The sequence below is a fragment of the Pseudochaenichthys georgianus genome, chromosome 14, assembly GCF_902827115.2.
Source record: "Pseudochaenichthys georgianus chromosome 14, fPseGeo1.2, whole genome shotgun sequence".
NCBI lineage: Eukaryota > Metazoa > Chordata > Actinopteri > Perciformes > Channichthyidae > Pseudochaenichthys > Pseudochaenichthys georgianus.
In genome coordinates this window covers 24,969,705-24,997,089 of record NC_047516.1, presented here as the reverse complement: position 1 = coordinate 24,997,089, position 27,385 = coordinate 24,969,705, and the positions used below count along the sequence as shown (strand labels likewise).

The window sequence follows — 27,385 nt, the reverse complement described above, 5'->3', positions numbered from 1 at the left end:
GCGCAGGCAGGTGACAATATTGCCACCTGTACTGAAGACCCTCAGCCACGCCCCGACACATGGGGTGACGCCGGCCAATCACAAAGCTTTGATGCGTTCAAGTGCATTATTCTGGCACAGGAAGATTATGTTACAGGACATTAACGATAAAACAGAATATTGTTGTTCTATTTTTAGACACATCTCGCGATCGACTGGTTGGGCACCCCTGGGCTAGACCATAGGTCTGTTGTGGTAGCAAAGTAGTCAGCTGAAGCCACATCTCTCTCAACTTCCCCACGGCATTTGTCATATAGTGCAGGCAGCGCAGACCTGCTGAAATAATACCGAGACGGCATCACGTAACGCTTGTCCAACGTGTTGACAAGCGCACCAAGCAAAATAATCGTATTTTGTCAATTATGCTGTTTTCATAATCGTCGCAAGCCATACTCGTAATCGCGATTAAAATACGATTAATTGCACAGACCTAGTCTCTGCACGCCATGGGACCCTGACCAAACGTCGCTCCTGGACGATTGTGGAGTGAGAGTGTGTTGCCGTAACCACATCTCCAAAAACGGGAGTACAACGGAGCTGATCCAGATTTGCGTCCGATATGACGTAATATCGGAAATGTGGACCCACGGCACTATCAGAAAGTTGCTATCAGAAACAATGCCCGACTGTTTTGGACGTAATATGGTCGGTGTAATTTACATTAGCATCGCTAACACTCAGAGCTAACCTTTTTAAAGCTTTATACCCACAATCAGCACTTTTGAAACAGGAAGTGAAATGAGGGATATGAAGCATGGCTAGAATGGGTGATCTATTTGGTATTTTGAGCAAAACACTTCATAGACATGTTTTTTATATATTTGTATATATCTGAGACCTATGCTATTGCCTAAAAATAGCATGATAGGTGCACTTTAAATAAAGTTTCATGTCACAACTTTGCATTTTCAACATCCTCTACTATTTTCAACATAGTCATAGGCCTATAGCCTATGTCATTCTTTTTTTTGGTGATATGTTTATACTGTACTATGTCATTTTTTGCATATTTTCGAAAAATGTGACATACTATACTATTTTGTTTTTTGCATATGGTACAAACAAGTGGCAACATGTGTGATGAAGGTGTTGCGCTGGGCTGGGCTGTAGTGTGGACGGGCCGTCAAATGTTGTGAATCGAGTGGCCTGTGTTCGTCGTCCATAACATACGCCTGCCCATACCATAACCCCACCACCACCATGGGCCACTCGATTCACAACATTACCCTAAGCCTCACACCAGATACTGACTGGTTTTCGGACCCCCCCAATAAAGCAAAACTGAACGATTCAGAGTGGCCTTTTATTGTGGCCAGCCTAAGGCACATCTGTGCAATAATCATGCTGTCTAATCAGCATCTTGATATGCCACACCTGTGAGGTGGGATGGATTATCTCGGCAAAGGAGAAGTGCTCACTATCACAGATTTTTTCAGATTTGTGAACAATATTTGAAAGAAATGGTTATTTTGTGTATATAGAAAATGTTTTAGATCTTTGAGTTCATCTCATGAAAAATGGGAGCAAAAACAAAAGTGTTGCGTTTATATTTTTGTTCAGTGTAGTATGCTTCTTCGGGTTTTAAGATTTTTTAAAAATACTATACCATTCTGAATTTTCGGCACGCTATACTGTGTTTTTGTTCAACGTACCATCTTATGTTGATTTCAGATTCTTTCGACATACTATACTTTACGTTTCCTGTTCTTTTTCAAAATACTATGTTGTATTTTTCAACTTTTTTTGACAAAATATACTATATCATTTTTATGTTGTCTTTTTCCCTTTTGTTTTTGTTAACATTTTTGGCAAACTACACGATGATTGTTTTCATGGCATTACAGCCGCTGAAAAATATTCTTTAGATAATGATCTGTTTGTGGAAGGAAGAAGGGAAAGGAAGGAGACAATATCAAAGGGACACACTAGGAAAACTATCGTTTATTGTTTTTAAAAAAAGCTTACACTCATTGAGTACAGCAGATAAAATCTCCAAAAGACATTTTGAAACATTTGGAGTACAGAGTGTCAGAATTGTTTTGTCAGATTTTTCTTTACAACTCTACATTTGAATCAAGGTCGAAGTGGCATTTTATAAATTATGTAAAAACCTGATTAACACAAAATCACAAAAGGACTTTAGGGACATCAAAAAAGAAAAGAAAAGAAGAAATAACATGATATGAATTCCATGTTATCCTCTTTATTATTGTACACAATATACAAACTGGTCCTTTGTATCATTTTCCTCACTTACGTCTACGTTCTAACTCGGATTAAAAGATGGAGATAAATAAATAAAAAATATCTAAGTATCTCGAAAGGATATGAGGTAAGTGAGTATGGAAAGCATGTTAACTCCATTAAAACGAGCAAAAAGCAAAGCCTGACAACGTACAAAAAAAAAAAGACACATATTTCAAGCATGAGATTATTGAATACATGACCCAGAGATCATTCCATACAGTAACCATGTTTCTACTCAGAATAATAACATTGTGATCGAGCAGCACATTGTGCCCGTACTGAATAATAAAAACAAAAACATTTCAGCGGGTTCACTTTATACTGAAATGGAAACAAAATGAGGTGCTCTGTAAGTTGAAATAACTACAGCTAACACTCGGGAGTTTACAGCAAAACAACACGGGCAGAAATGAGAGTACGAGCCAACAGGAGCACGGGGGTGGGGGGGGTGTTGCAGATGCCTCGCAGATAAAAACAGCTTCTCCAGTTCTGCTGGGGATCAGAGAGAGACAACGTGAGACACTGACCGGAGAGGGGTCGTATTGAGAGCTGTGTGCAAAGACGGTGTATGTGTCTTACCTCCATGGATCAGTGCACATTATCTGTGCTTGTCAGAGGATTTATGAGTATGATAGTTAAGGGAAATAAATCCAAAGAATGAAATGTGGTTTTGATGGTAAAAAAATTAAATCAGCTTTGTTCTAGACCTAAGTCGAGCCCTTAAGCAGTCAGGCTGCTGAACAACAGTCTGAGGGACATGGTTGCTTCTCCTCACACTGCATGTGGGATCAGGACGGGCTGCAGTAACAGCCAGACAGAGCTGTGCCTCCAGTTAAAAGCTCAAATTAGGGACATTGAATGGTTATAGGCCGAGGATAAGTGCACAGATTGTGCACAGTCCTCTCTGCAGGCTGCCCGATGCTACTCAGCATGAGATGCCATCTCTGACAGTAACTGCTCAGGATGCTTTTAGTGTCACACCGAGTGGCTGTGCTTAACACATGTTCAATCGCAAATGTTTACATTGTGTTCAAAACAACTAGCTATATACAAACAGGAAACCCCAACTGTTCATGTGAAGTTACAAAAATACTATTTTAAAAGACCTTTAAGTTTAAAATATTCACACGGAACAAATAACTCAATAATGATATATATGGCGGTTTACGTTTAAGGATATTGCTTTTTCTCTTCTTTCCCGCTGCTGTCCCTCTTCTCCTTCTTTTCAGATTTCTCCTTATCGTGCCTGGACTCCTGTTAAATAAGAAAACAACGAAGTATGAATTGAAAACAGACGTAATGGAAATAAAGCTGCATGAATTATTAGCATTCATTTACATTAACAATAAAAGCTATAAGACTCATTTTTAGAGGAGGGACGATTGGACTGCAGGTTATCAGTAATAATGCACTTCACGCACCTTTTTGCCTCCGGAGGATGTCCGCTCAGGTTTCACAGAGTCCGTCTTCTCTTTGCTGGAAGATTTGGATCTTTTGGTCTTCTCTTTTTCAGTGGAAAGCGGGGAGTCGCAGGAAGGACTCTCACTCTTGCTGTTTTTGGAGGAATCTGAGAAGAGAAGATTGAGTTAGTTTTGTTAAACTGAACTTGCCTGGCGAATGCTTACATGCGATTTGTCCAAAAAGAAACATACTTGTTCCATTCTCGTCCTTTCTGCGCTTGGACTCTAGGCTCGGCTCTCGCTCATTGATAAGATGGTCCTAAAAGAGAAACACCAGGACATTAGTGATGGGGACAAGACATCCTGACCATAGGCTGTATGAAACCGTCACTCGCCATCCTCTCTGAACAATGGCTTGAGAAGATTAGAACAAGGAGGAAAAAGGTCCAAAGGAGGACATTTGCCCAAAACATGCTGTTGTTCAGTACTGACTCTTTTCCTCTCTTTGCGCTCCTTCTCTTCCTTCTTCTCTTTGGAGCGGCCCTGTGTGCTGTCTGACTCTTTCTTCTCCGTCTCCCTCTCTCTGCTCTTGGACCGGGAGACTGAGTTGTAGTTGGCGTGGTGCTGCGGAGGCAATTATATTTGAACAGAACGAGAATAATGAAAGTTTTTATATTGTCAGGAGTGCATTTATACAGAGTGCCACTTCATCTTAATGTTTTACAAATAAACACCCTGCGTCAAATCAAGAACAAGTGCCAGATGACCATTTCATCTGAGCAGTTCCAGATATGTAATGGCAACATATTGTCGTGCACATATCTACCATATATATATTACCGAGATTTAAAATACATTTGCAAACACAGTATTGATCAAGCGGACAACGTTTCACACAGAAATGGGACAGAAGCATACAGCTTAACACAACATGCCCATGTGTCCAAACTAAGGATTTAACTATTAGAAAGCATTGTATTAATTCCACTGTGATTGTGAAACGGGACTCCGCAGGGGATACGTGATGAATCAATTCACAGCAAAACTAAATATCCAAGATAGTAAGTTGAAATATATTTCTATACAGTTGTCAATAATGTATCATACTACATTTAAAAAAACAGGGTAATGATAATGAATGACGAAATAATGAAAGGCAGCTGTACAGTTGTTTTAGCAACGTGTTGCAAAGATGTTGATGTGGGATAAAGTGATAATAAATGTGACTGTGATAATAACGGAGCATTCAGTGAAAAATGAAATGCTTTTGTCATGTTGTAAGATTTAAAGTTTAAACTGTCCAACAATAAACCATGAATTCATATTTCACATAGACACTGACCAACAGAATCAAGTTTGGAGTAAAGATGTTCAGAGAAGTTAAAACACAACTGTCTCTACTAAATATTAGGTCTTTTTGGTAGAGAATAATCTTACTTTTCTGTTCGTCAGTGTCAAAACCCCTATTACGTTCAACATTGTGACCAACCTGAAGAAACCCAAAACTGGTGTTTTTCTGTATTGTTCAAGTTGGCTTTAATGAACTGTCAAAGTTCATCTTGAACCTTAAAGGTAAGCTACTCAATAAAATGATAATATATAATATTAGAAAGGGCTTGCTTGTAGTGAAGTGGGAGTCTTAACTACTTGATTTGGTTTTTACAACCAACAAATTGCTTATATTGACATGTGAATCAATCCATACAGTGCTTTTTAAAAAGTGGAGATACAAAAACATGAGGTGGAGAAAAGACATTTGAAATGACTTTTGGTCAGCAGCAGGAAACAGACAGTGTAAAGAACGTGCAGAGTGGGTGCAAACCTTGGATGTGGAGTCCTTGGGTTCGTTGCTATTGTCCTGTGGGGATGAATGGAGATGACAGATGAGCTGTGGGGGGGTGGGGGGGTTTTGGAAGGAGGTTGTCAGACAGCAGTAGAGAGTTGGAAGAAGGGGGCAGGGGGGGTTGGCCGGACCGACAGCGTACTTCTCCCTTGACCTCTGACCTTCAAGGACTAAGGCTTTGACAAGGTTATTACATAAAGGAGAGTTCATGAGCTCAACATCTGGAATGTCAATATTTAAAATAGAAAACCCTGAGCATGTATGAGATTACTGCTAGCCATAGCACTACAGACAGGTCTGTGATATCAGACAGCATCGTATAGAGAAGTCTACAGCGCAGCTGGTGTTCAATACATCTAAAGTGCAAGTGCTGTGATTAATGTGTGTGTCTGTGTGTGTGCCTGTGTGTGTGCGACAAATCACTTAATTCCTATGTGCTTGGCTGCATCCCTACATAGGTAACTGTTGCTGTCACTTACAGTTCAGGAATGGATAAGACACAGGGCCTATTTCTCTGGTGGAAGGGTACAATAAAGACCTATCATCACAAGCTCCCAGCGGATTGGGCAACGCTCCAGACGCTTCAGGCTTCACCCGCTCTTTCCCTCACTCTCTCTCTCTCTCTCTCTCTCTCTCTGTAGGGGCAGGCTTACTTTCAGCAGCATTTTTGGCTCATTCAAAACTGCGACATTCATTTTCTCAGTTGATCTCAGCAGCTGGTGGCTTGCCAGGAGGTAGTGCGACTGTTGCTGCTGACGGCTGGAGGCTGTGGGGGCAGCATTGTGGGGCCGGCACCTCTGACTTGGGGGGCGTCGTGCGACGTGAAGCGGCAGCATGCAGGCCGTTTTAACAAACGGACAGACGGGGGACCGACGATCAGCTGACTGCTGGACACCTTTCGACTCTGTGCAGGACCCAGGGACTTCGACGGCAATAGTAAAACACGTTACATCTCTTTAACCAGGATATCTTCTCAGCTCGCAAAAATAGGGGGGAAAATCTTGGGCACAATTTCAAGTAGTAAAACTCTGCTTCTGATGTTAAAAAAAACAACGAAAAAAGCAGCCACTGGAGAAAGAGCTCTTGATTTGGCAAGCCATTTTACTTCAGGATATTATTCTCAAAAAGCAAAAAAAAAAATCCACGAGGAATATAGAAACACGTAGAAAACTTCTTTCTTCCCAGGGCACACTGACTGCTTTCATTAATATAAAAATAGATACATATTTCAATATGAAAATACTCTATATACACAATATTCTCTTGGCTAAGTCTTTGGGGGGGTTTTTCACCCAATTCTGCAAAATATTATGCTGATGTCCATGGAATGCTTTCCAACTCCCATGGATTTGGTTGGGGTTCCAGATGCGATGCCTGCATGACAACTCTCCTCGGTGATCTTCAGGGGCTGCTGGAATGTGCAACGGCAGGGAACGCTCCGGCAGATAGAGAAGAAACTGGCACAGCCTTCCTCAAGCCATACTAACCTTAACAGACGAGGAGTGGGACGGAGAAGAGTGACTGTCGAGCTTTCGTCTTTTGTGATCTAGAAAGACAAAAACAAATAGTTTTTAATGGGGCTGCACGTTCAACATTCACAAAAAGCAGCGACGGACAGAAGTGTTGTAGGGGCGAGTACATTGTCAGACTGAAATGTGAAGAGATGACAGAACATCAGACTCTATGTCACAACAGAAAACAACAGTGTCCAACAGGGGTTAAAGGTGTGGACTGACAACCAGCGAGGCCCCTTACCCCTCTCAGATTCGGCTGACTCTGATCTGGGAATCGGTGACTTGATGGTCGCGGTCACAGCGCTCCGCTCTCCTTTCTCCTTGCTCTTGGACTCCTTGGTGGCGTCTCGCTCCCTGGATGGCTCCGCAGGCTCCCCGTTGCCGGCTTTGGCCTTGTCGTCTTTGCTGCTCTTCTCCTCGGCCTTCACTTTCTCCCTGTCTGCCTTGGGGGTCTTTTCCTTACCCTCACGTGCTGGTCGCTCCTCCTTGCCTGGCCTCTCGTCTCTCAGCTTCTCCCGACGGCTCTCTGCCTTTGTCTCAGGAGTGCTGCCTGCTGTCTTTTCCTTTTTCTCCTTTTTCTCCTTGCCGCTCTTCTCTTTGTCGTCCCGTTCTTTGACAGCTTTGGTACTGCAAAGGGATGAATGTTCAAAATGCATCATTCGAAAGGTTGCATTATAAACAGACTGACCGGCAAAAGCAACAAGAGAGAGAGGCAATACTATTGAATGTATGTTTGATGCTTTTTAGAAACATAAATTGTGGCAGTTAAGTGTGAAAGCAGCTCTTGGGATGACTACCTGTTGAGAGCACCGTTCCCGTTGCTGGTGGTCACTTTGGCTGCTGCACTGTTGGCTTTGTTCACTGGCTTTGTTGTGCCCTGAACTTTATCCTTGCCCCGATCTGCACAGAATCAAACCAACAACTGTATGAGCACACAGGCTATTCATTTGACTGGCATGCTGATTAGGAATGGTGGCACGAATGCTATCTGGTCCCTTATTTGCGAATTCATTCAATGGTTATGTGCTGCATCCATGTTCTGGTCACTCACCACCGTCCTCTGACGTCCCCTCATCGGTCTTGCTGGTCCCGCTGACGGGCTTGCCCGTGCTGCCGGGGCCGTTCTGCAGGCTGGCGGGGGTGGCACTGCGCGGCGGCTGCTCCTTGTGGTGAAACTCGTTCTCAGGGACCATGTGCGCCTTGTGGCTTTTCAAGCGACCTGAATAACTGCAAGATGCATAAAGGGTTTGCACAATGCACACACAAAAGTTGACATAAAAAATACAAGAGACATGGGTAATCAGTAAATTAAGCCCGGCCCCCCATCCCTGCATCGTGATCAGTATCTATTAGGGGTGTAACGGTTCACAAACATTTCGGTTCGGTACGTACCTCGGTTTTTAGGTCACGGTTCGGTTCGTTTTCGGTACAGCAGAAAATTTTTTCACAAAACATAACATTTGTTTTTTTTAAATTATTATTAAACTGTGATTAATGTATTCAAATAAATACAAAATATAATAAAATAAACATTAAGGTGCAGCATTTCGATGAACTGAAATAATCTGTATTTGAACTGTACTGTTCTAGTACTCACAAAACATAAACTATTAGTTTTGGGTTTTTTATTTATTATTAAACTATGAATATTCACTCAAATAAATATAAAATATAATAAAATAAACATTAAGGTGCAGCTTTTCGATGAACTGAAATAAACTGTATATGAACTTTACTGTACTAGTACCTAAGCAGCCAGTTTGACATTAGGACTTGCTTGTCATTGTATTTTCATGTTTTTTTAAAGAAAGATGTACTTGTCCACATTGCTTGCCGAAAGGGCAGATCTGCTGGCACTAGCAATGTCTCCTGCTGTGGAGAAAACCCTCTCGCTAGGGACAGAGGTAGCAGATACAGCCAGGTAGCGCTTTGCTAACATGGCAACATAAGGATACTTGGCCTTTGTAATAGCTTTGGCTCGGTCTGAACTTTTTGCGAGTGGTGGAGGCTACATGCTAGCGGGAGTTGGGTTTGCACTTCAGTCTTTTTTCTTTTGGTACCGGTGATATTCACCGGTACCAAATTTCGGTACGGGTACGTGTACCGTTACACCCCTAGTATCTATGTAATAAAGATCTAAGAATATCAAGTAATACTGATTTGCCCTATAACGGTTGATCGAAACTCAAAGGCTGAACTATAGACTGTAGAAAAATGGTCTAACATGTCCACTCTAGAGACACAAATATAACACACAGGCAGCCATCTTGTTAATTGTTAAAAACTTCAACAGACTGTCTGACCACCCCTTAACATAATGAAACTCAAACATTTGCCACAGTCACCACTATCCCCTCATAGGTCTCCGGATAGATATCTTTAACAAAACTTCAAGAAGTAGAGAGAAAGTAAAGAGAGCTGAACAGCACACAGCGCTGCGTTACCCCATTGCTAAGGCATAGAGGTCTGGCCTCTTGTCCTTCTCCTCGAGGCAGATCTTGTGGACTCGGCATTCCAGCGCTTGGCCGAGGTTCAGGACTTTGGGGTAGCAGGGCAGGATCTTGGTGAGCACGATGAGAATGTTCCGGATGTGGGTGTAGTCTCCGGTCTCCAGGCAGTGAACTGAGGCCTGGATGGAGAGAGAGGGCATGATTAAACACAAAACACACCTTCAATGAGAATTCAACTGCCAATATCTAGATGGAAGACAAATATTTAAAAGGAAGAGCAGCTCACTTTAGTCAGCATGTAGTGCCATTTGTGCACCACATGCCTGAAGTTCTCATAATCCAATTGGTCTGCTTTGTTCCCGCCGTCAAAGCCTGTCGCTCTGAAGATGGTCAGGAAGCCAGGGTAGTTTACACACTCCTATGATCACACAAAAACAAGAAACAACTTACTCCCAGCTCTTCGTTAAGCACAAAATGCTGCATGTAGAGATGCACCGATAGATCTGCCACTGGTCAGATATATCAGATGTTAGACGCATGCCGTGTGATGGCAGAAGATGTGTAGCATGAATGAAGATATAAAGCTTGGGATTTCCAAACAAGCCCTCGACTAACTCCAAAAACAGGGTTTTGATAACAAAATAATAGAAGAGAATATAAACCATTTATTAGTAAACAAACTATGGGTCAAGATAAGAACAAAAGGGTTAGGCAGACTTTCCAAATATTGGAATCGGCCAGGAAAAGTGCAAAAGAAGATGCATGCAAGTGACAGGTGTAGAGAACAGGAAGAGATGCACACCTTCTCATAGATCGCACGGTCGCTATGCCAACGGGTCACCGTCTCCAGCATGCAGCAGAGGAAGCGTCCGTAGCGGTGAGACTCGTTCTCCGTACAGCTGGCCACAGTGTAAATGATGGCGGAGAACACCTGCAGGGGGACACAATGTAGTGCGTACGCTTTCAAAACAAGGTATGAATAACATCTTTAAAAAGTCTGCATATATCTTGCCAGATAGTAACTCAATGATGTGATGTTCAATATCCTAGAGCTGCACTCCTTTGGGAGTCTGTCTGACTGAATGTTACACAAATAGTCTTAATGATCGAGCAGCTATTGAAGGTCCCTTTTAGGCTTTTATTAGGGTTGTTAAACCACTAAATATTGAGTATCAGAGTATTGACCCTTCTACTTGTGTTGCACAGATTACAGTCCTTTTCCTAACCACATAGTCAATATGTTGTTCCTTTCTTATTGAGGAAAACTGCTTTGAAAATGAATTGTAGTTGCATTCACTGTAAGACGGAGATATATATGCGCGTCTTACCCTGTCGTAGCACAGGAGGGTGCAGAAGTTGGGCGTCTTCTGCTGGTGGACCAGCTCCACGAAGCGGGCGCAGTACACGGCGTCGATGGAGGAGAAGATGCAGCGCGGGAACAGGCAGAGCTGCAGGAACTTTGTTATGGTCTCGTTCTTTGTGGATTCTGTCAGTAAGAATTTAAAGTTGTATTAATAACAGAGACAGATGGGTTATTTAAATTCAGACATTTGTTTCACCCCCTACATCGGCACTGTGATCATGGCAATGACATGACCAGCCTTGCCTCGATGTCCCTTAACTACATTAATAGTCTTATTGTGTCTGGACTGTAACTGAACTTCTCTTGCTTGTAAAATATATGAACATTGTGCACAACCACATGTTTTAGCCATTGGTTCTGTCCTTCTGGAAGCTTAAAGCAATACTTCCCCCACAAAATGACCATTTTTATATTAATTACTCACCCTTTGTTACTTTGAATTCTTGGAAACTTTGTTTTTCTTGCATGCCTCCAAGGTGAATGATGAGTACAAAAACGGAGAAAATTCTTGATGAATTGCAAAACTATATCAGAACATCCGTTTACAAACAAAATGTATGTGTTCAGTAAGTAGTGAGCACATTTTTGTACAAATTTAAGGTAACACGAGTAATTGATAAACAAATTGTCATTTTGTGGGTGAAGTATTCTTTTAATTCCATTCATTTAATTGCTGTATATTTTTTTCGGGAGGAACCGGACCTGCGCATTGTAATTAATGTGGCTGAATGTGTGTTAAGGTGTATAAATGTACTTCAAAGACTAATCATACTCTTATTGAAGGACCGTGTTCTTCACAGTATTGTGGAAGACGGTCCATACGCAGAGTAAGATGCATCAATTGTGTCATTGGCAGCAAAACCAGAATACTTACTGGCCAACAACCAGTTGTCTTTCTCCAGCTTGAGGCGGTGCAGAACCCTTTGGACGTGCTCCAGCTGCTTCTTCTCCTCCTCCTGCAGTTTCTCCTGCAGGGCGGTGCAGCGTTCCTTCTCCTTCTTTTTCTTATTCATGGGCTACGTTGGGATGAAAGAATATTCACACAATAAATACATTGACAGCAACATACAATTGTCAGAATATTTTACATTTCTTATACAATCACTGAATCTTGCACTGCTTTGCATTGAATGATTTGAGTTGCCTTTTTGAAACAGCTGTGTCTGAAGTACTCACTATCTCGGAGTTGTCCTCGATGGCCTTGATCTGGACCTTGAGCTTGTTGACCTCGCGGTCGTAGGCAGAATGTGGCACGGCCAGGTCGTACATGGTGAGGGACCAGAAGGTGGCGTAGAACTGAGGGCGGATGTCGTCCCAGACCCTGGCCGGATGGAGAGACATTACGGCCTCATGCACCGGAGTCATCACCGTCTCACACGCTGCCACGTACTTGTGGACCTTCTGCTGCTGCCGGTTACCCTTCTCTGCTTTCTTCAGCTCGTCGTATTTAGACTGTGTGGAGAGAGCTTCACATGAGGGCTCCATTTTCTCCAAATCAATAAACTTGTGCTTGTCTTGATTTGAAATAGTTTCAGCTTTAAGGGAGTTGAATAGTCAAAGTCAAATCAGAAGCTCCACATTTAAAATCTAACCAACATGTATACCTGATCATTGTCTTGACTATTAAGAAGAAATATCAGAAACGTGACGAAATGCACAACCGCGCTCTGACGCAGTGTTTCACTCACCAGAATCTGATGGGCGTACATTGGTCGAGACAGGAAGAAGGCAGCGTCATGGGGAGTGTGGAACTTGTTACAAAGGATGTCAATGGAGGGAACCCGCTTGATGTAGTCCTCAGTGCTCAGGTTGGAGGCCAGAAAGCCACCAAACTGCACCAACGTGTCATGACACTGCAGGAATACAATCAGGAGAAAAAGAGATTGTTCTGATACAAGGTGGGTGGAGTGTGAATTCAGGAACTTTGAATTGTTTAGGAAGAAAAACGTAAAAAAAAACCGACATTAATATATTGAGAGAAGGTTGCATACCTGGTCATAGAGGTGGCCAACAAGTTTAAGATGTTTCTCGCCACTCTCTAAGAAAACCACACCATTTCGCTGCTGGGCCATGAGTAAACAAAGAGGCAGGGCCAACTCGTGGTCCAGCAGCGCATCCTTCAGACGCTGTGACGACTTCTTAGTGTTCCTGATCTGACCAAAGTAGCCACCCTGTTGACAGAGACATAAATGATGTAAGCTTAGGTTCAGCACTGTAAGTGCTCAGGAGACTGCATCAAGATATGATCACTGCAGTCGAGTCCATTTACCTCAGCTTTGAGTTGCTCCCCTCCGGTCATGGCCTCTAACTGCTCTGAGGTCATCTCGTCTGTGATCTCGATGCCAGCCATTTTCTGCACCACCTCTTTCAGAATCAACAGGTCAAAACTGCAGAAAGACGAGGGACGTATTGAAGTAATTGTCAGGCATGGGGTGTATAAAACCACTTTGTACTCTTCCCAACACAAAGGTATAATATAAAACCAATGCAAACCGGTCACCCTGTTATTTATCGTTTGGAGCTTCTTACCTCTTCCCTGCTTTCAGCTGATTGGTGACATACTGAAGAAGGCCAGCCAACTCAATGGGGTATTTTCTGAACACGGCTCCACACAGACTTGCCAAGCCTGGGATAAAAAGACAAAGAGGTGCACGTCAGATTCTCTCCTTTGTAAGCAAATACATGATGTGACTGCTGGACGCTAAGTGTGAAGCCACTTACTCTGAAGCCACGAGGAGATTGTGGTGTCGTCGTGCTTCATCTTCTCTTTCTCAGGATTAGCCAGAGCCTCAATGATGCAATCTTAAGGCAGAGTTAAGTAAAAACAACTTAGAAAATGGAAAGAAGACCTTCACATCCCACTGCCACACACGCACACACACACAGAAATATAGAGTAGGATACAGGCCAAGACATCGTAGTTGAGGGATGTGAGGTATTTCAAGGAGTCCACCACTGGAACGATGAGGTTGTCGTACCATTGGATCTGAGACAGCATCTGATGAATAACAAGACAGAGGAGAGCAGAACACATCAATAACTACAGGTAAACACATTACAACAGACACTATCCCTTTGCGTGCCTGAGAGGCCAAACACATCTGCGCATCTTTTTAGTTCATGTGCGCATCCTTTTAGTTCATGTGCATCGACAGATCAGTTTGGAATAACGGCTCAAGTTGGTTGCGGATGCGGTCAAAAAGATCGACCAATCTAAATTGTCCTACGAATTCTGCATTTGCCAAGATTATTTATATTAAAACAATGTTCATTGGTGCATCTTCAATATTGTAATTGCATTTCTTAGAACTTCTACAAATACAATTGGACATTGATGGACACTTAATAATAATAATAATATTATAGTCATTTATTTTGATTCATTCAGCTTGATATATAACCAGAAAATGCATTAGCTATACGGAGCACATGCCGTTAAACACTGATTATTTGTCTCTGGCCAAATCTGTCTTCGTATGCTGTTTATTCAAAATGCTACTTAAATAGACAAGTCATAGAAAAATAAACTCACATAATCAAAGAGGATGGTGGGATTGCTATGGCTCAGCTTTCCAATCTGCCTTCCAGATTGTTTCACATTCTCTTTGGTCAAACGCCTGGGGAGAAAAAAACAAGTAGAGAAACAGGAGATTAAAAACAAGACGATGCAGAAAGCGCTGTTAGCCAAGACTGTCACTTCTGTGAGCTTCACAGCAATTGGGAAATGCTGTTACGGTTGTCAGTTCAAGATAAAAGTCACTGATTTCTTCAAAGGCAGAACAGCGTTAGAATAATAACTTCACCAGCACAGAAACACAGGTTTGCAAGTCACATTTTTGTGTCTGTGTGTTGTTTGACTAAAGAGCTATTTTGTATACATCTTAGCTTAGATGGTGAAAAAAAACATTAGATTCAAAGATTCAAGATTCAAAGGTTTATTGTCATAACATATACAAAACTAGGGTCTAATTATGTAATGTATGAAAACTTAGATCGCAGGTTCCTCAACAGTATCATCAGCAATTTACAAAACATAGAAGAATAAATATAAAAAAACAACATTACAAATAGTGCAAGCTCGGGTGTTTAATGGTCTTATGGAGATGAAACTGTCTCCGTGTCTGGTGGTTCATTAAGACATGTCTTTACTATTCAATCAAGTCAAACCAATTGAGTGACTTTTGATTCAATTAGATTATTTAAGAATTTCAATATATTAATAGTTTTGCTATTTGCTGCTAAATTGTCTGCAAGTAGAATGATCTGGCAAATTCAATGGCTGCCCCACAGAAGGACTAGAAAACAACAACAACAACAACAATGAAGGAATGGCCTTGATGTACTGATGATAGCGAATTTCTGCTGATAGTGTCGTTTTGAGAGCTGAATTTATTGTCCAAAATGTGTCACTATGCGAGGACCAGCAAATTGAATGGATAGGAAAGGCGGCCCATAGATTCAAGGTTTACTTTCTCTTTTCCAAGTAAAGCACCGGTCTGCTGAACAGAGCACGACAGCTGGGGAAACTAATAGCTACATATTTGAAACAACCAGACACAGCCCCGTATTTGGATTGGAGACAGCAAAAGATAACCGAAGCTACACAAAGACAGACGATGGATCAATGATGGTACACTGGGATCTGCAAAACAACTTACTTCATGATGTATTTGGCCCTTTCCACAGTCGTAGCTTTGACTTTAACCAACAGTGGGTGGCTTGTGTACGTCTCATTCTTCCACTGTCCATATAAGCGGTACCTGAGCAAAGATAGAGGAAGCACAATAAACAGAAGGTCTGGCTCTAGAGCATTCAGAATAAGGCACTTTGCAGTATAATAAATCCACAGACTTTCTTCATGGCAGCTGGCATGTTAATTTCCACTCATTTGCAGTCAGTTAAATAAAAAACTCCTTAACTGAAAACACATAAAATCATTTGCTGTGCGTCATATTTTGAGAAAGGCGATGTAAAGGAATTAAAAAGCGAGATGCATTCAAATTCAGCACAAAGAGAAAACCACTGGATAATACACAAGACACCGCTAGAGGATAAATTAACTGCACTACATGTCCAGTTTAACTTGACAATAAACCCTTGCTTTGACAGCATTGACATGGTCTTGTATAATCTACAAAGTGCTGCTGTACTTAGTAAATAATCATGTTATTAGCTGTGACAAAAGGACACAGAAAACTAAAAGAAAGCTTAACCTTTTTGGTTGTAATTGCTCATCAGTGATGTACTAAGCGGTATTTAGACCCCTAAAAAAAGAATTCTAACATGGTGCGAGAGCAGGAAAGATGGTCTGCTAAACAACACACACATTTCAAACTATGAAGCACGGCTTGATGAGCTCAGTGTGATTGTGTGCCCTACTCCTTGCCAGCTAGTAAACAGCATCCTGGAGCGGTGCCTGAGGGTTTACTACCCGACAGCTTAATTAAACAGAGCCACATGGAGAGTGAGTCTCTGTGTGTGTGTGTGTGTGTGTGTGTGTGTGTATCTCACCTGTGCTGGTAGGGAAAGAGTTTGAAGAGACCCCACACTTCCTCAGACATGCAAGCATTACACTCCATCAGAGAAAGAGAAGGGAGTAGCACCTGGTCTGCAATGCACAGGAAACAACTCAATAGAGTTTCCTGCAAAAGGGCAAAAAGTCAACATTAATTGGGTCCTTACAGTCAAAATGACCACCTGTCACATCCATGTGTGCATATATTATAATGCGTATCTACTAGAGATGTTAAAGGGATAGTGGAAATCCGCGAATTTTGGGTTTAACTTATGTATTTTTATTAAAAATAAGAATAAACAATTTTTTTTTATTTCATGCGCCTAGTTTCATTTTATTTTCAATTTTACTGCTCCCGACCACGCCCTCTCAATGAAACGAAATACTTCGGGAATCTTCGGGTGATGACGAAAACAAAGGAAGACGGGCACAAACATTGGACGAGGCACGAGTATTTTATTATGTTTTCTGGCTGATTTAATGCATCATTAGCCTGTACCATTGTGTACAACGCCATTTATTGCCTGTCGATTAGGCGACCGGAGGCCTCGTCATCCGATAATCCGGTACACGGTGTCGAATGTGTACACTACAGTCATCATATAGACATGATAGACTAACAGTACTGTGAGTACAGCCTACACTTGACAGGCAGCCTGGCTAGCCTAGGATTAGGACCATACTACGTCAAAAGACCGATTGGCTCTAGCTGTATATCATGCTAGTATACAATTCATTTAAATGTATTCATGTAATTAATGCCCATAAGGCTGTTACATATACAATAATAAATGTGACAAGATAATGTATGTGAACCTGACCCTGGTATGTTATGAAATGTACCCTACATGCAGTCATCCTCGGGCATAGCCATAGGCCTACAGTGCATGCATGCCAACTTTTGCAATATATAATATAGCGCCTAGCGTGAGCTATGCTTAGGGACCTACCAGTCAAGATTATTTGTGCGTAGGGGTGCATCATCTGGCGCCTGGTCCTGGTCATCCTCGCCATTGCCCATGCCGTGAACTAACTCCATCACCTCGGGCTCGAACAAATAAGGACGTAATGGTCCATCGTCTGGCTCAATATTCTCACCATCGTCGCTTACTGAACCGGATTCAGATTCAGTTCCTAAAACTACATTTTCGCAGGAAAGCCGAGAGGATGTTTCTGACTCGCTATCATCACTGGATACCTCGTACAATCCTTCTTCTTTGTCTGGTATATTTGCCCTTCCACGTTCATTCTGCATAGACGCCATGGTTTGTTATTGTTTCGTCTTCCTGAGTTTTCCTCACTTCCGGTTTGGCTGACTCGATCATTTCGTTTCTAAAAAAGTTCGGGGAAGCTGCAATAAAGTGCTTCTAACATGCGTAAGGCAATTATTATATATTTTTTAAATCAGGTGTGATTGTTTTGGTACGTAATTATGCTTGTATATAAGTTAAAACGAAACTATTTGGGGTTCAATTTCCACTATCCCTTTAAGATTCACCGATTCGCATTGGTGCACCGGCATAAACGTTCAAGATGCGAGTGCACCGGTTGAAAGAGTGCACATCGGCTACAGTTTGGGTTGAACCGGGTTGAACTCACGATGCATCGATTGCGTAGCGTCTTTGCATCGGTAAAAAAACGATTCATTCATATAAAATCCCCTCATCTTGTCAACGCTCAGCAGAGACGATCTTTTATATTTGCTTCGCCACTACGGAGGCCGAGAGTCTCAGTTATCAACACAGACGGAAGTTGAGGAGAAAGAGAAACACAGCGCAAGGAAAAATACCTACAAATCAAACGTTTGGCAACACTTCGGATTGTTCAAGAAAGACGTCTTCCTCACTGTAAGCAGTTATGAAATACCTGTTTGTGAAAGGTTATTTGTGTTCTTTATTGTTCATATAGAACCCACTGCTTTCTGCTCACTGGTGAGTCAGCCTATGAATGAGTGTTAAGCACATCAGGCTGGCAGCTGTATGGCATTGCACTATGGTAGCTGTTATTTGCACATTGTTAATCATGAGCAATGCATTCTTACATTGTTTAACTGTGAGGTGTTATACAATTGTACTGTACTCTGGAGAGCTTTTAAAGGTAACAAAATAAACGGCATGATGGGATGTGCAGTACCAAATATGTAAAGCACTTTTTTTAAATGTATGATTTGCTGCATATAAGGAATAAAACAAAAATCCTCTGTCGTCCATATTGGAGTATCATTATTTTTGCATCGTGTTGAATCGCATCGTATCGAACTGTATCGCAACAGGGGTGAATCGTATCGTATCGCCTGGTGTTTCAAATGTATCGTTAATGCATCGTATCGTGGCAACGTATCGAGATGCGCATCGCATCGGCCTCAGTGATGGAGATGCACATCCCTAGTATCTACAGTTCTCTTTTTGTAGCAGCGTTAGTCAGATATTGGTTTTCAACCTACCATTTTCTCTCGGGCATCAGGTCTGTTTTCACTTTGGTACTGGGAAGAAAACAACACCGAATATGAGTTTTGGAAAAAGGAGATGTAGGCTTGCGTGCAGATGTAACATTTGTGTGGTGACACTTATGTACCTCCTTCATGAAGCCCTTGCCCAGACGCACGATCTTGGCGAAGAGGATAGCGTCGTGGGAGAGGTGCGGGCCCAGGTAGCACATCATGCTGAATGTGTCCCTGCGCAGGTCTTCGAAGTTCTCTGCAGGCCGAGGGGCCCGCTTGTTCCTCAGTGGGTGAATTACACGCCCCTTTGCCCCTTTAGGGAGGCCCGACCTGCGAAGAACAGACCTGTTTGTCAGAGCCTGCATTTTCTTTTTGTAGCTTTCTTATTTGCATTCATAAAATGTTGGCATTAGTAGAAGTTGAAGATGACAGCTCCAGCTAGTGACAAGAGGTAATTGTGCATGCTTGCTGGTCAGACAACATACTGCGCAGAAGGTGAAATATGAAAAGAAAAGTCAGTACCTCCTGTAAAGAGGGTCCACAGTCAGGTGCACAAGCTGGCAGAGTGCCAGCGCGATGGCTTTGTGAGATGTAGCGTAGAAGGACGGCATCTGGTCCATAATACTCTGGGCGTGGTGCCAGTCTCCAATCCGTAGAAGCGCCTCAAGCAGACCGAGCTTCTGGTTATCAGGGGGCTGTGAGCACAGAAAAAGAGCAGCAACTGAGTGCCTTTGTACTTTTTAATGTCAAGGATTAACAATAAGTAAAGCAGTCACAGCAGAGGCACTAAATATCCATCCATTCCTCCAGAACAGGCTTATATTTTCACACATGCTTTGATACCTTGTCATTCTTCTCCTCCTCCTTTTCTTTCTCCTTGTCTTTGTCTTCACTTTTCTCCGAGGGCAACACCACCATGACCAGCTTGCGGGCAATCTGTTTGGCCTCTGTGATATCCCGTTTGTGTTCCTCTACGATGGTGGCATCTACTGGCATAAGCTAGAATGACAAGAGAGGCAACGAAAGACCAAATATTTCAGTAAAAACAAATGAGTTCTACATATATAAACTAATGTGACGAGTATCTGCTCCTCTTTCTTACATGTACGTAGAGATCTTCCAGCTCTATCAGGTTATGGTGAAGCAGAGCAGCAGCAATGTGATAAAGTGACTTTGGGGTTTCCTCATTGGGCTCCTGAATAAAGACAAAATATAATTCATTATTACCATTAGAAAATCTAATAAAAGTTTTTTTGGACTAATGCAATAATTATTATTGTTTGGCATTGTTTAGAAAGACAAAAGCAGACGAGAAAATAAATGAGGAATGTTATGCTATTGAGCACATTCTAGCCCAGTAGAGCACAGCACATTTATTAACATATTCTTGTAATTCGTACCTGGTAAAATTTGAACTTGAAGCCCAGGATGTGGCAAAGGGTGAGTGGCTCACACATGTAGGACTTGATGAGAGACAGGAAGAACTCATCTTGGTCAGATCGGCTCTCGTACACCTCTAGGATTATGTCCAGGACACGATTGGGGTCCAGGTTGAAACATCCTGCAGGGAAAAAAAACAGATCCATCAGAAAACAGTGAGTCACGTGGGGCTTCAAAAAGAAAAACAGGTTATTATTTTGTCCTCTGTGCTTCTGAGGCCAGAGTCCACCAAATTTAAAGTATAAGAGGGAGTATCAGCTTTTTCTTGGCGGGAGTGAAATCTCTGTGAAAAAAAACACTGCCATATCGGAGTCAAAGTTAAATCTAAGTGATCAGAGGGAAAGAGATTAAAATCAATCAAGACAAAGTAGAACCACAGTCAATTAAGTCATCCTGAAAGAGACAGGCCAGATACCTATGAGGGACTTGATGCTCTCCAGGACGAGGTGGCTGGTGATGCTGCCCGAGAGGTCTTGGCCGAGCTCGGTGATTAGTTTTGCGTAGCCCTCGTTCTCCTCCCGTAGCAAGTTAAACTTCTGTTGCTTGTAACTGATGAGAAGAAACACAGGTTTAACAAAAAAATTGAAAAGCACATTTTGTATTTGCGTATGTCTGCATCTGTACTTAATGGTGCACTCGACTCACAATAGTTTAGTCTTGATTTTAACAATCTTCTGGTTGAACTGATGAGCTTGTTTTATAAGTCCCAGAGATTCAAGGGTTTCTGGATCCAGCCTCTCTTTCAGGATGACCTCCGGAACAAAAAACTGAAATAGAAAGATATCAAGTTGCTTATTTATTTGTTTTAGTTGTTATTTAATCAGGCAGTCTCATTACGCACCTGGGTCAAATGAGATCACAATCCCTATGAACAGTGTTATGGTCTTCATTCTAAATACAAATTAAACTATAACCCATTCAGTGTGTAACTGTGTTGCAACAGTGCCAATGAAGAGAAATGCATAATCATACAAGCACTCGTATTTTGATCATAACATTTTTTTCAGGTAGTCTAGTATTCTAGTCCAACTGCATGAAGTGTCAAATATATTAAAACATTGGAAGTTATTCTTACCAAACATGCTCCCACAAGTGACGTGTAATGTTCACGTTTGATTTTTTCTTCCAGTGCACTAGTCTCTAAATCTGTGAAGAATATAATTAAGAAAAACATTAAGACGAGTCTGACAAGTTTGCAACATTAATAGCTTTTTTATTATACATACTACTTTAGACTTAAGTGTAATGCAGTACTTCAGAATAATTCCATTTTTAAAATAAAAACTTGGATTTACCTAGTATGCTGAAAACATCTGCTAAAATTGATGGCATGTCATCTCGGAGTTCCTGAAAAAATAAATAATACGCATGCAGGGAATAATTAAGATGGAATAAAAGCAAGATATGAACAAGGAAGAAAAGCTGTGTCTTCAAATAACAGCGTAGATAATTCTGTGCGTTTGACATTGTTTTAACACTGAAACAAAAAGCATTGGTACCATCATCTCCCCAAGGACGCAGGTTGCAAGATCCAACTTCAGGTTCCCCTGTACAACCTGCCAACAGAGCTCGTATAAGGCAGCCTGTATGTCTGCGGGGGAAACAGACCAGACACAGTTCATCTTAAACTGAGCTGACAGGAAAACACTCTTTGATATCAAATATAAGTGGATAGGTCTGTTGTAGCTAGGTAAAAATAGACGCTGAATTTGTTCATCGTTGCAAGTCAAGCCAAAAACATTTGAATGTCACTGATGCACCATTAACAGAAAGGCAGTAGAGAACAGATTTGTATTGCCATGGATAGGTTTTCATAACAAATGCTTTGTAAAACAACTTAATTTTCATGTGTGCCTGCATTATGATGACTTATTTAAAACATCCTAGTTTGCATTAACGCTTAAGTGTATAGTTGTGCAAGAACAAAGATGTGGTGTGGTCTCATTCAACAACAACAAATATGCAAGTCACAGCTTGACTGTAATTGCATAATATTATACTATGACATAATATATTATAGTAATGTAATGATATTTAAAAAAAGGTATCTGCAACGTCGCAGTATTTTTAGAAACTGGCAAATAAAACAATAATGTGTTGTGTATTAGCAATGTATAGGGAAACTAAAGTTCTTAGGAAAAACTGCCAAACTACCAGGCTTTTGGAGGCATTTATCACTGCTATAAATAATTAAGAGAATATTCTTTATAGGAGATTTACTTGTACCTAATTAGGGTGATGAATGATTTAAGGGTTCCCTCGGATGCAAAAAAACAGCCTGTGATTATAATGAACTAAGTTGTGCTCATTTACAGATTGCAGATATTTGTGCATCATTAGATCTATACATATCTACTTTCACTACAGCCGTTTCCAACATATACATTCCAACCTTACATTTATTACAAAGGTTATATTTCAACTTTTCTTTTATATATTTTATGTTTCACTTAAACTCATTTGTTTAAATTATTTGTTTTCCAAATCAAAGTACCACCATTTCCATGAGTGCATTTAAAACAGGGACGTTAAGGTACATTGAAAGTAGGGATGCTCGGATCGCCAATTTCGGGGCCGATCGCCGGAATCAGTATCGGCCGATACCGATCCGATCGAGTGGGCGGGGCCTAAATGGAAGATTTAAACATCACTTTAAATCTTCCATTTAAAGTGATGTTTAAACTCAGTTAATGGGGCTCATTCACTGGAGCTTCCACAAACAACAATCAATGAGCGGAAGCGCTCTCTTTTCCTCTCTCCTGACAGCCTGTCAGTATCTCATGCAGCTCACTGATCTAGTAATGAGTGACCCGACAGTGAAGGATAAATATATTTATAATAACAAGAGATGTCCCGATCCGATCACGTGATCGGAGCCGATCACGTGATTTTCAAAAGATCGGAAGAAAAAAATCGGGGATCAGGATTTTTTTTTTTACAAATATTTTTATTTTAAAGTCATGCTGAGGACTTAGTTTTGGTTTAAAATTACACAACATCATGAATGTGTTGCTTTCTTTGGGCTTGTTTTCATAGACCTGGCTGCTTATTTCTCTGAAATCTGGCAACAGAGTGGGCGCAGTGTCTAATAGTAGCAGTAAGCTAACGAGAGGCTACGTTCAGCTGGTGACTCGGGACAGAGAAAATGTCAGGAGTTTGGAAGTATTATAAAATTGAAAGCGAAGGCAGTGTAAGGGCCCCTACACACGGCGGCGTGCGTTGCCGCTTCAACGCTTCTGCCCATTCACTTTGAATGGGGTGACGTCACGATTCGCAGAACTGCATTGTGGGAGCAAAGCGTAGCTTCTCTCGAGGTGCTCGCTGCAAAAGTAGAGCAATGTTCTACTTTTGCCGCCTCGACGGAGGCGTCAGCCAATCAAATCCCTCGTATGAAAATCTGACAGTACAAGCACTAGCCAATCAAACCGGGTGTATGTTGGGAGAGCCAGACCGCAGTTATTTCCCATATGTCAAAAAATGGAGGAGAAAATTATCGTTGCGGTAGGGAATCACCCGGTACTATATGACCAGTCCCTCTTTACATACAGGGATACAAACCGGAGGAGCCAGGCATGGGGGGAGGTGGCAGAGACAGTGGGTGAAACTGGTAGGTTTTCGCTTGTTTGGGGAGTTTATATCCAGTGTACTTCATTTGAATGGACAGCTAGCAAGCATAGACAGTATATTTAGCCAGCATGGATGTAGCATGAATGCTTTGCTTTGTATGTCCGGGGCGGGACATTCATGTGATTGTTTGTTGGTCGTGTTGCTCGCGTTGACTCCCCAAGCTCAAGACACGCCCACCGCCAAGCGGCAACGCACGCCGCCGTGTGTAGGGGCCGTAACAGCCAGGTGCAATGTTTGCAAGGCGGAGGTTCCGCGTGGTGGAAAGAACAGAGCTACGTTCAACACGACCAATCTAATACGCTACCTGAGAAACAAACACCAACAACAACACAACGAGTACACAGCGGCCACTCAGGTAACGGCACTGAAACAACTGACACTTTCAGAGACTTTTAAAAGGAAAGAGAAACTGCCCCAGAACAGTGAAAAGGCCAAAAAAATAACAGCCAAGATAGCTGAATTCATCGCGTTGGATGACCAGCCGTTATCTGTTACCTTTTTTTTCTCTTAATGCATTGCATAAAGATCGGTAAAAATCGGTATCGGCAGATTGTCAAAATCAAATGATCGGAATCGGATCGGGAGCAAAAAAAGGTGATCGGATAATAACTAGTTTAGCTTGTTCCAGAGGTAGATAAAATAGCTAAGTGTGTTAGGTCTAACTCTTGTGTGTTTCGTCCCGTTTACCGGTCCGGCGGGCGGAGCTGCAGGATTTCTGCTTCACACACACGTTGCATTCCGCTATTTTACTGTCTTTTTCGGACACCTTAAAATAATGCCAGACCGGTGAAGCCATTTTGGCGAGCTTGTTTTGCCGCACACAGAGAAAAGTGTCATGTATTTTACGTCATGCGATCTGCTCTCGCGATCGGCATGTTTAGAGAGCACCGATCGATCGGTAGAGAGTGAGTATCGGGTGTCGATCGATCGGAGCATCCCTAATTGAAAAGACAAACTAAAAACAAGTGTGTTACAGAATTGAGGTCATTTTCAAATGTCAACTTACCTCTAACCTCACTTCCATGGTCTGTTTTCTCTGTAAGGTCTTTGCAGAGTTGTACACTATGAAAAAAATAAAATAATTCTGGTCAGTTAGATAACACAGACATGACAAACCATAGCCATTGAATCTTCCTTTAGTTAACACAATGTATATCATTAAACTTTTAACATTTCTTTTTCTTAGCATATTAAATTAATTCCTGAAAAAATAATACTCAAAGTCTCAAAGAACTAGCAAAGAAGGCCACTGATCAGATATGATGTGCCGCTTCAATGGCTTCCACAAAAAAACTAATGCTGCTAGAGAACTACTATTCATGTATCGCTCCGTCTGAGATGCTCAACACCACCAAACTGACAGCTGTGTGTCAGGAACCTGAGGTCAAACAGAGTGGTTCAGTTGACTCTGGTAATCACAATGATTAAATCGTACTATTGATTAATATCACTATATTGTTAGAATGGTTGTGATAAAAAAAAAAAACACAATTTAACTTGAAATTATTTAATAGTTTTATATGAAGGTATATATTTCCTCAACATAACATTTATTAAGCATGTTTAGTGGCTACTGGATTACTTTACAGGTGCATCTCAGCTCTGCCCAGCAGCTGAGAATGTGCATGAGGGAGAATATTGTACATTGTTTGAAAACGTGTTTTGTTATTTCTCAATTCATATGTTTTACAATTGATTATTTGTTGCATATCTCAATAAAGTATCAAAATGAATTGCTTAAATACACAATTGTTAGATACACGACTAACAATCGAGTAGTTTGAGTTGGTGCATCCTACTGCAGGCCCTACTTTAAGATTCAAGGCCTACAACTTATAGTAGGTTGCACTATGGATAGGCACCTTTAGTGGATAGGCACCTTTAGTGTCTCCGCCTTTAAATGAAAGATTAGCTCAAGAAAAACAGAGTCTTTAGGGCGACATTTTCCCTTATAACACAATCATATAGCTACACGACAATTTTCTCATAAGTTTTGATTGCCAGGTGTTAGGATGGGTTGGTGGTTTTCCCGCTGTGCCCATAAAGTTAATGCTGGCTGATGGTTAGCACAAATTGCATAACTTTGTATCGACATTGGAGTTAGCTAACGTCATACCATGGTCAATACGTAAGCTAACTGATGGGGTACACAAGTATCTATATTAAAGTAAACGTTAGCTAACAAGGTTAAGTGTGAGCAGAGTCTTTCTGAACAGAAGTTCAAATAAAAAACATGAAATGGCATATTTCGTTTTCATGCTGCCATGCATATGCAAAACAACATCCAACAAGACAATCAGACACCGTTGCTAATGTTGCAGCTAACGCTCGCTAACTGCTATAGCGTTATATCAAGCTTAGTCGTTTCCCTCCACTTGATTACTACAACATTACTGTTACTGTGCACAACTCTGGCTATAAAGTGTTTATCCGCCACCTGTTCTCTGTTGTGTGTTGGGAAATGACGCCAAGTAACTACATGACTGTTGGCATCAAATGCAATGCAATTACAAATCCTGAATCTATCGAAGCAGTTGGTGAGTGTGCTACATTGGTGCTAACTAGCTTAGCGTTGGTAGCCAGTGTTTACAAATCAAGAGCGTAAGCTAGTAAAATTGCTAGCATGCAGGTAACGTTAGCTAGTTAAATTTCAAGAAAAGGGTATATACTGTCTAGTTGCAAATATTTAGTATATCCGAATATTTTCCAAATAGCGACGTGGATATACGTTAGCAAGCCACTTGAAATGTGTTTTGTGTAGCTTGCTAACGTTAACGCTTCTGTTAGCCCCAGACCACACTTAGAAGATTGGCCTCAACTGCAATATTAGCTACGCATTTTTTTTTAGTTTGTTTATATCAGTCAGCTGCTATTAACCCACGGTAACCCCTGGCACTGTGTTGAAGTTCAGCCATACTCACAACTCGTGTTTTCCAGATTTTTCCCAGTTTTTGATCCATTCACCAGGGAGGATAAGTGTCGCCATCTTCCATACACACAGCCCGGATGTCTAATTCATCTCATGGCACACACAGGGTCAAATGTGGTGGTTAGCTGCTAGCTCAGTGTTGCATGGTGGGACACTGAGGGTTGTCTGAGGGCTTTGTTAGTACGGTACTCTGTGTTCCAGGACTAGAGGGCTCCGTATCGTCCAATTTCTTTCAAACGGTTATTTTAACGGGATAAAAGACATTCGACTAAACTTAAATAACATAACTCGTTTTTTGGGTGGGGGAGGTGTAAAAGCCACCTTCATTTAACACATCATAGTGTAACCATGGTTTCAAAAAATGTCGCTAAACTTATTTAAACTGAAAAGCCAATCAATGTTAACTTAATTAATAGTATTGTTAAAGAAAATGGGTTAAACATGGCTAAATGTTGTAGTATATTTAACAAATAAACTAAAACTAAGAGAGTATTTATTTTTTATCTTGCAACTTTTCATTCATATGAACTACAACTTCGATTAATTAAAATACCACACAGTTGCAGAAGGTTCATGTT

The 27,385-nt window shown here is 41.4% G+C and overlaps 1 protein-coding gene across 6 annotated transcripts; it reads right to left on the bottom strand.

Annotated features, from left to right (window-relative positions):
- Positions 1–1,960: 1,960 nt before the first annotated feature.
- Positions 1,961–26,997, bottom strand: thoc2 (THO complex 2). 6 transcript variants are annotated; one of them, XM_034098430.2, is made up of 40 exons: positions 26,800–26,997; positions 24,885–24,940; positions 21,751–21,842; positions 21,547–21,598; positions 21,327–21,397; positions 20,897–21,018; positions 20,667–20,800; positions 20,212–20,372; positions 19,914–20,006; positions 19,655–19,810; positions 19,334–19,506; positions 18,946–19,141; positions 18,815–18,853; positions 16,368–16,498; positions 15,515–15,616; positions 14,389–14,473; positions 13,761–13,854; positions 13,578–13,658; positions 13,386–13,482; positions 13,126–13,243; positions 12,848–13,027; positions 12,545–12,709; positions 12,033–12,308; positions 11,731–11,872; positions 11,281–11,325; positions 10,822–10,979; positions 10,296–10,424; positions 9,780–9,911; positions 9,488–9,672; positions 8,095–8,270; positions 7,841–7,943; positions 7,285–7,670; positions 7,017–7,075; positions 5,509–5,544; positions 4,179–4,310; positions 3,939–4,005; positions 3,708–3,853; positions 3,467–3,540; positions 2,866–2,912; positions 1,961–2,778 (listed from the first exon to the last, which is right to left on the bottom strand). In XM_034098430.2, the coding sequence occupies exons 1-39, from the start codon at positions 26,862–26,864 to the stop codon at positions 2,885–2,887; spliced, it is 4,737 nt and encodes a 1,578-aa protein (XP_033954321.1). In that variant the 5' UTR covers positions 26,865–26,997; the 3' UTR covers positions 1,961–2,778; positions 2,866–2,884. The 6 variants fall into 6 exon arrangements, with proteins under 6 accessions (XP_033954321.1, XP_033954320.1, XP_033954323.1 ...); XM_034098429.2 differs by having other exon boundaries at positions 1,961–2,775; positions 26,800–26,996; XM_034098432.2 differs by lacking the exon at positions 2,866–2,912 and having other exon boundaries at positions 3,455–3,540.
- Positions 26,998–27,385: the final 388 nt, after the last annotated feature.

Excerpts from the sequence above, each read along its gene's own strand:
- thoc2 (XM_034098430.2), bottom strand. The coding sequence starts at position 26,864 with ATGGCGACACTTATCCTCCCTGGTGAATGGATCAAAAACTGGGAAAAA. Across the intron at positions 24,941-26,799 it reads AAATCTGGAAAACACGAGTT|TGTACAACTCTGCAAAGACC; the intron begins GTGAGTATGGCT and ends TTTTTTTCATAG. Across the intron at positions 21,398-21,546 it reads AGATGTTTTCAGCATACTAG|ATTTAGAGACTAGTGCACTG; the intron begins GTAAATCCAAGT and ends TATTCTTCACAG.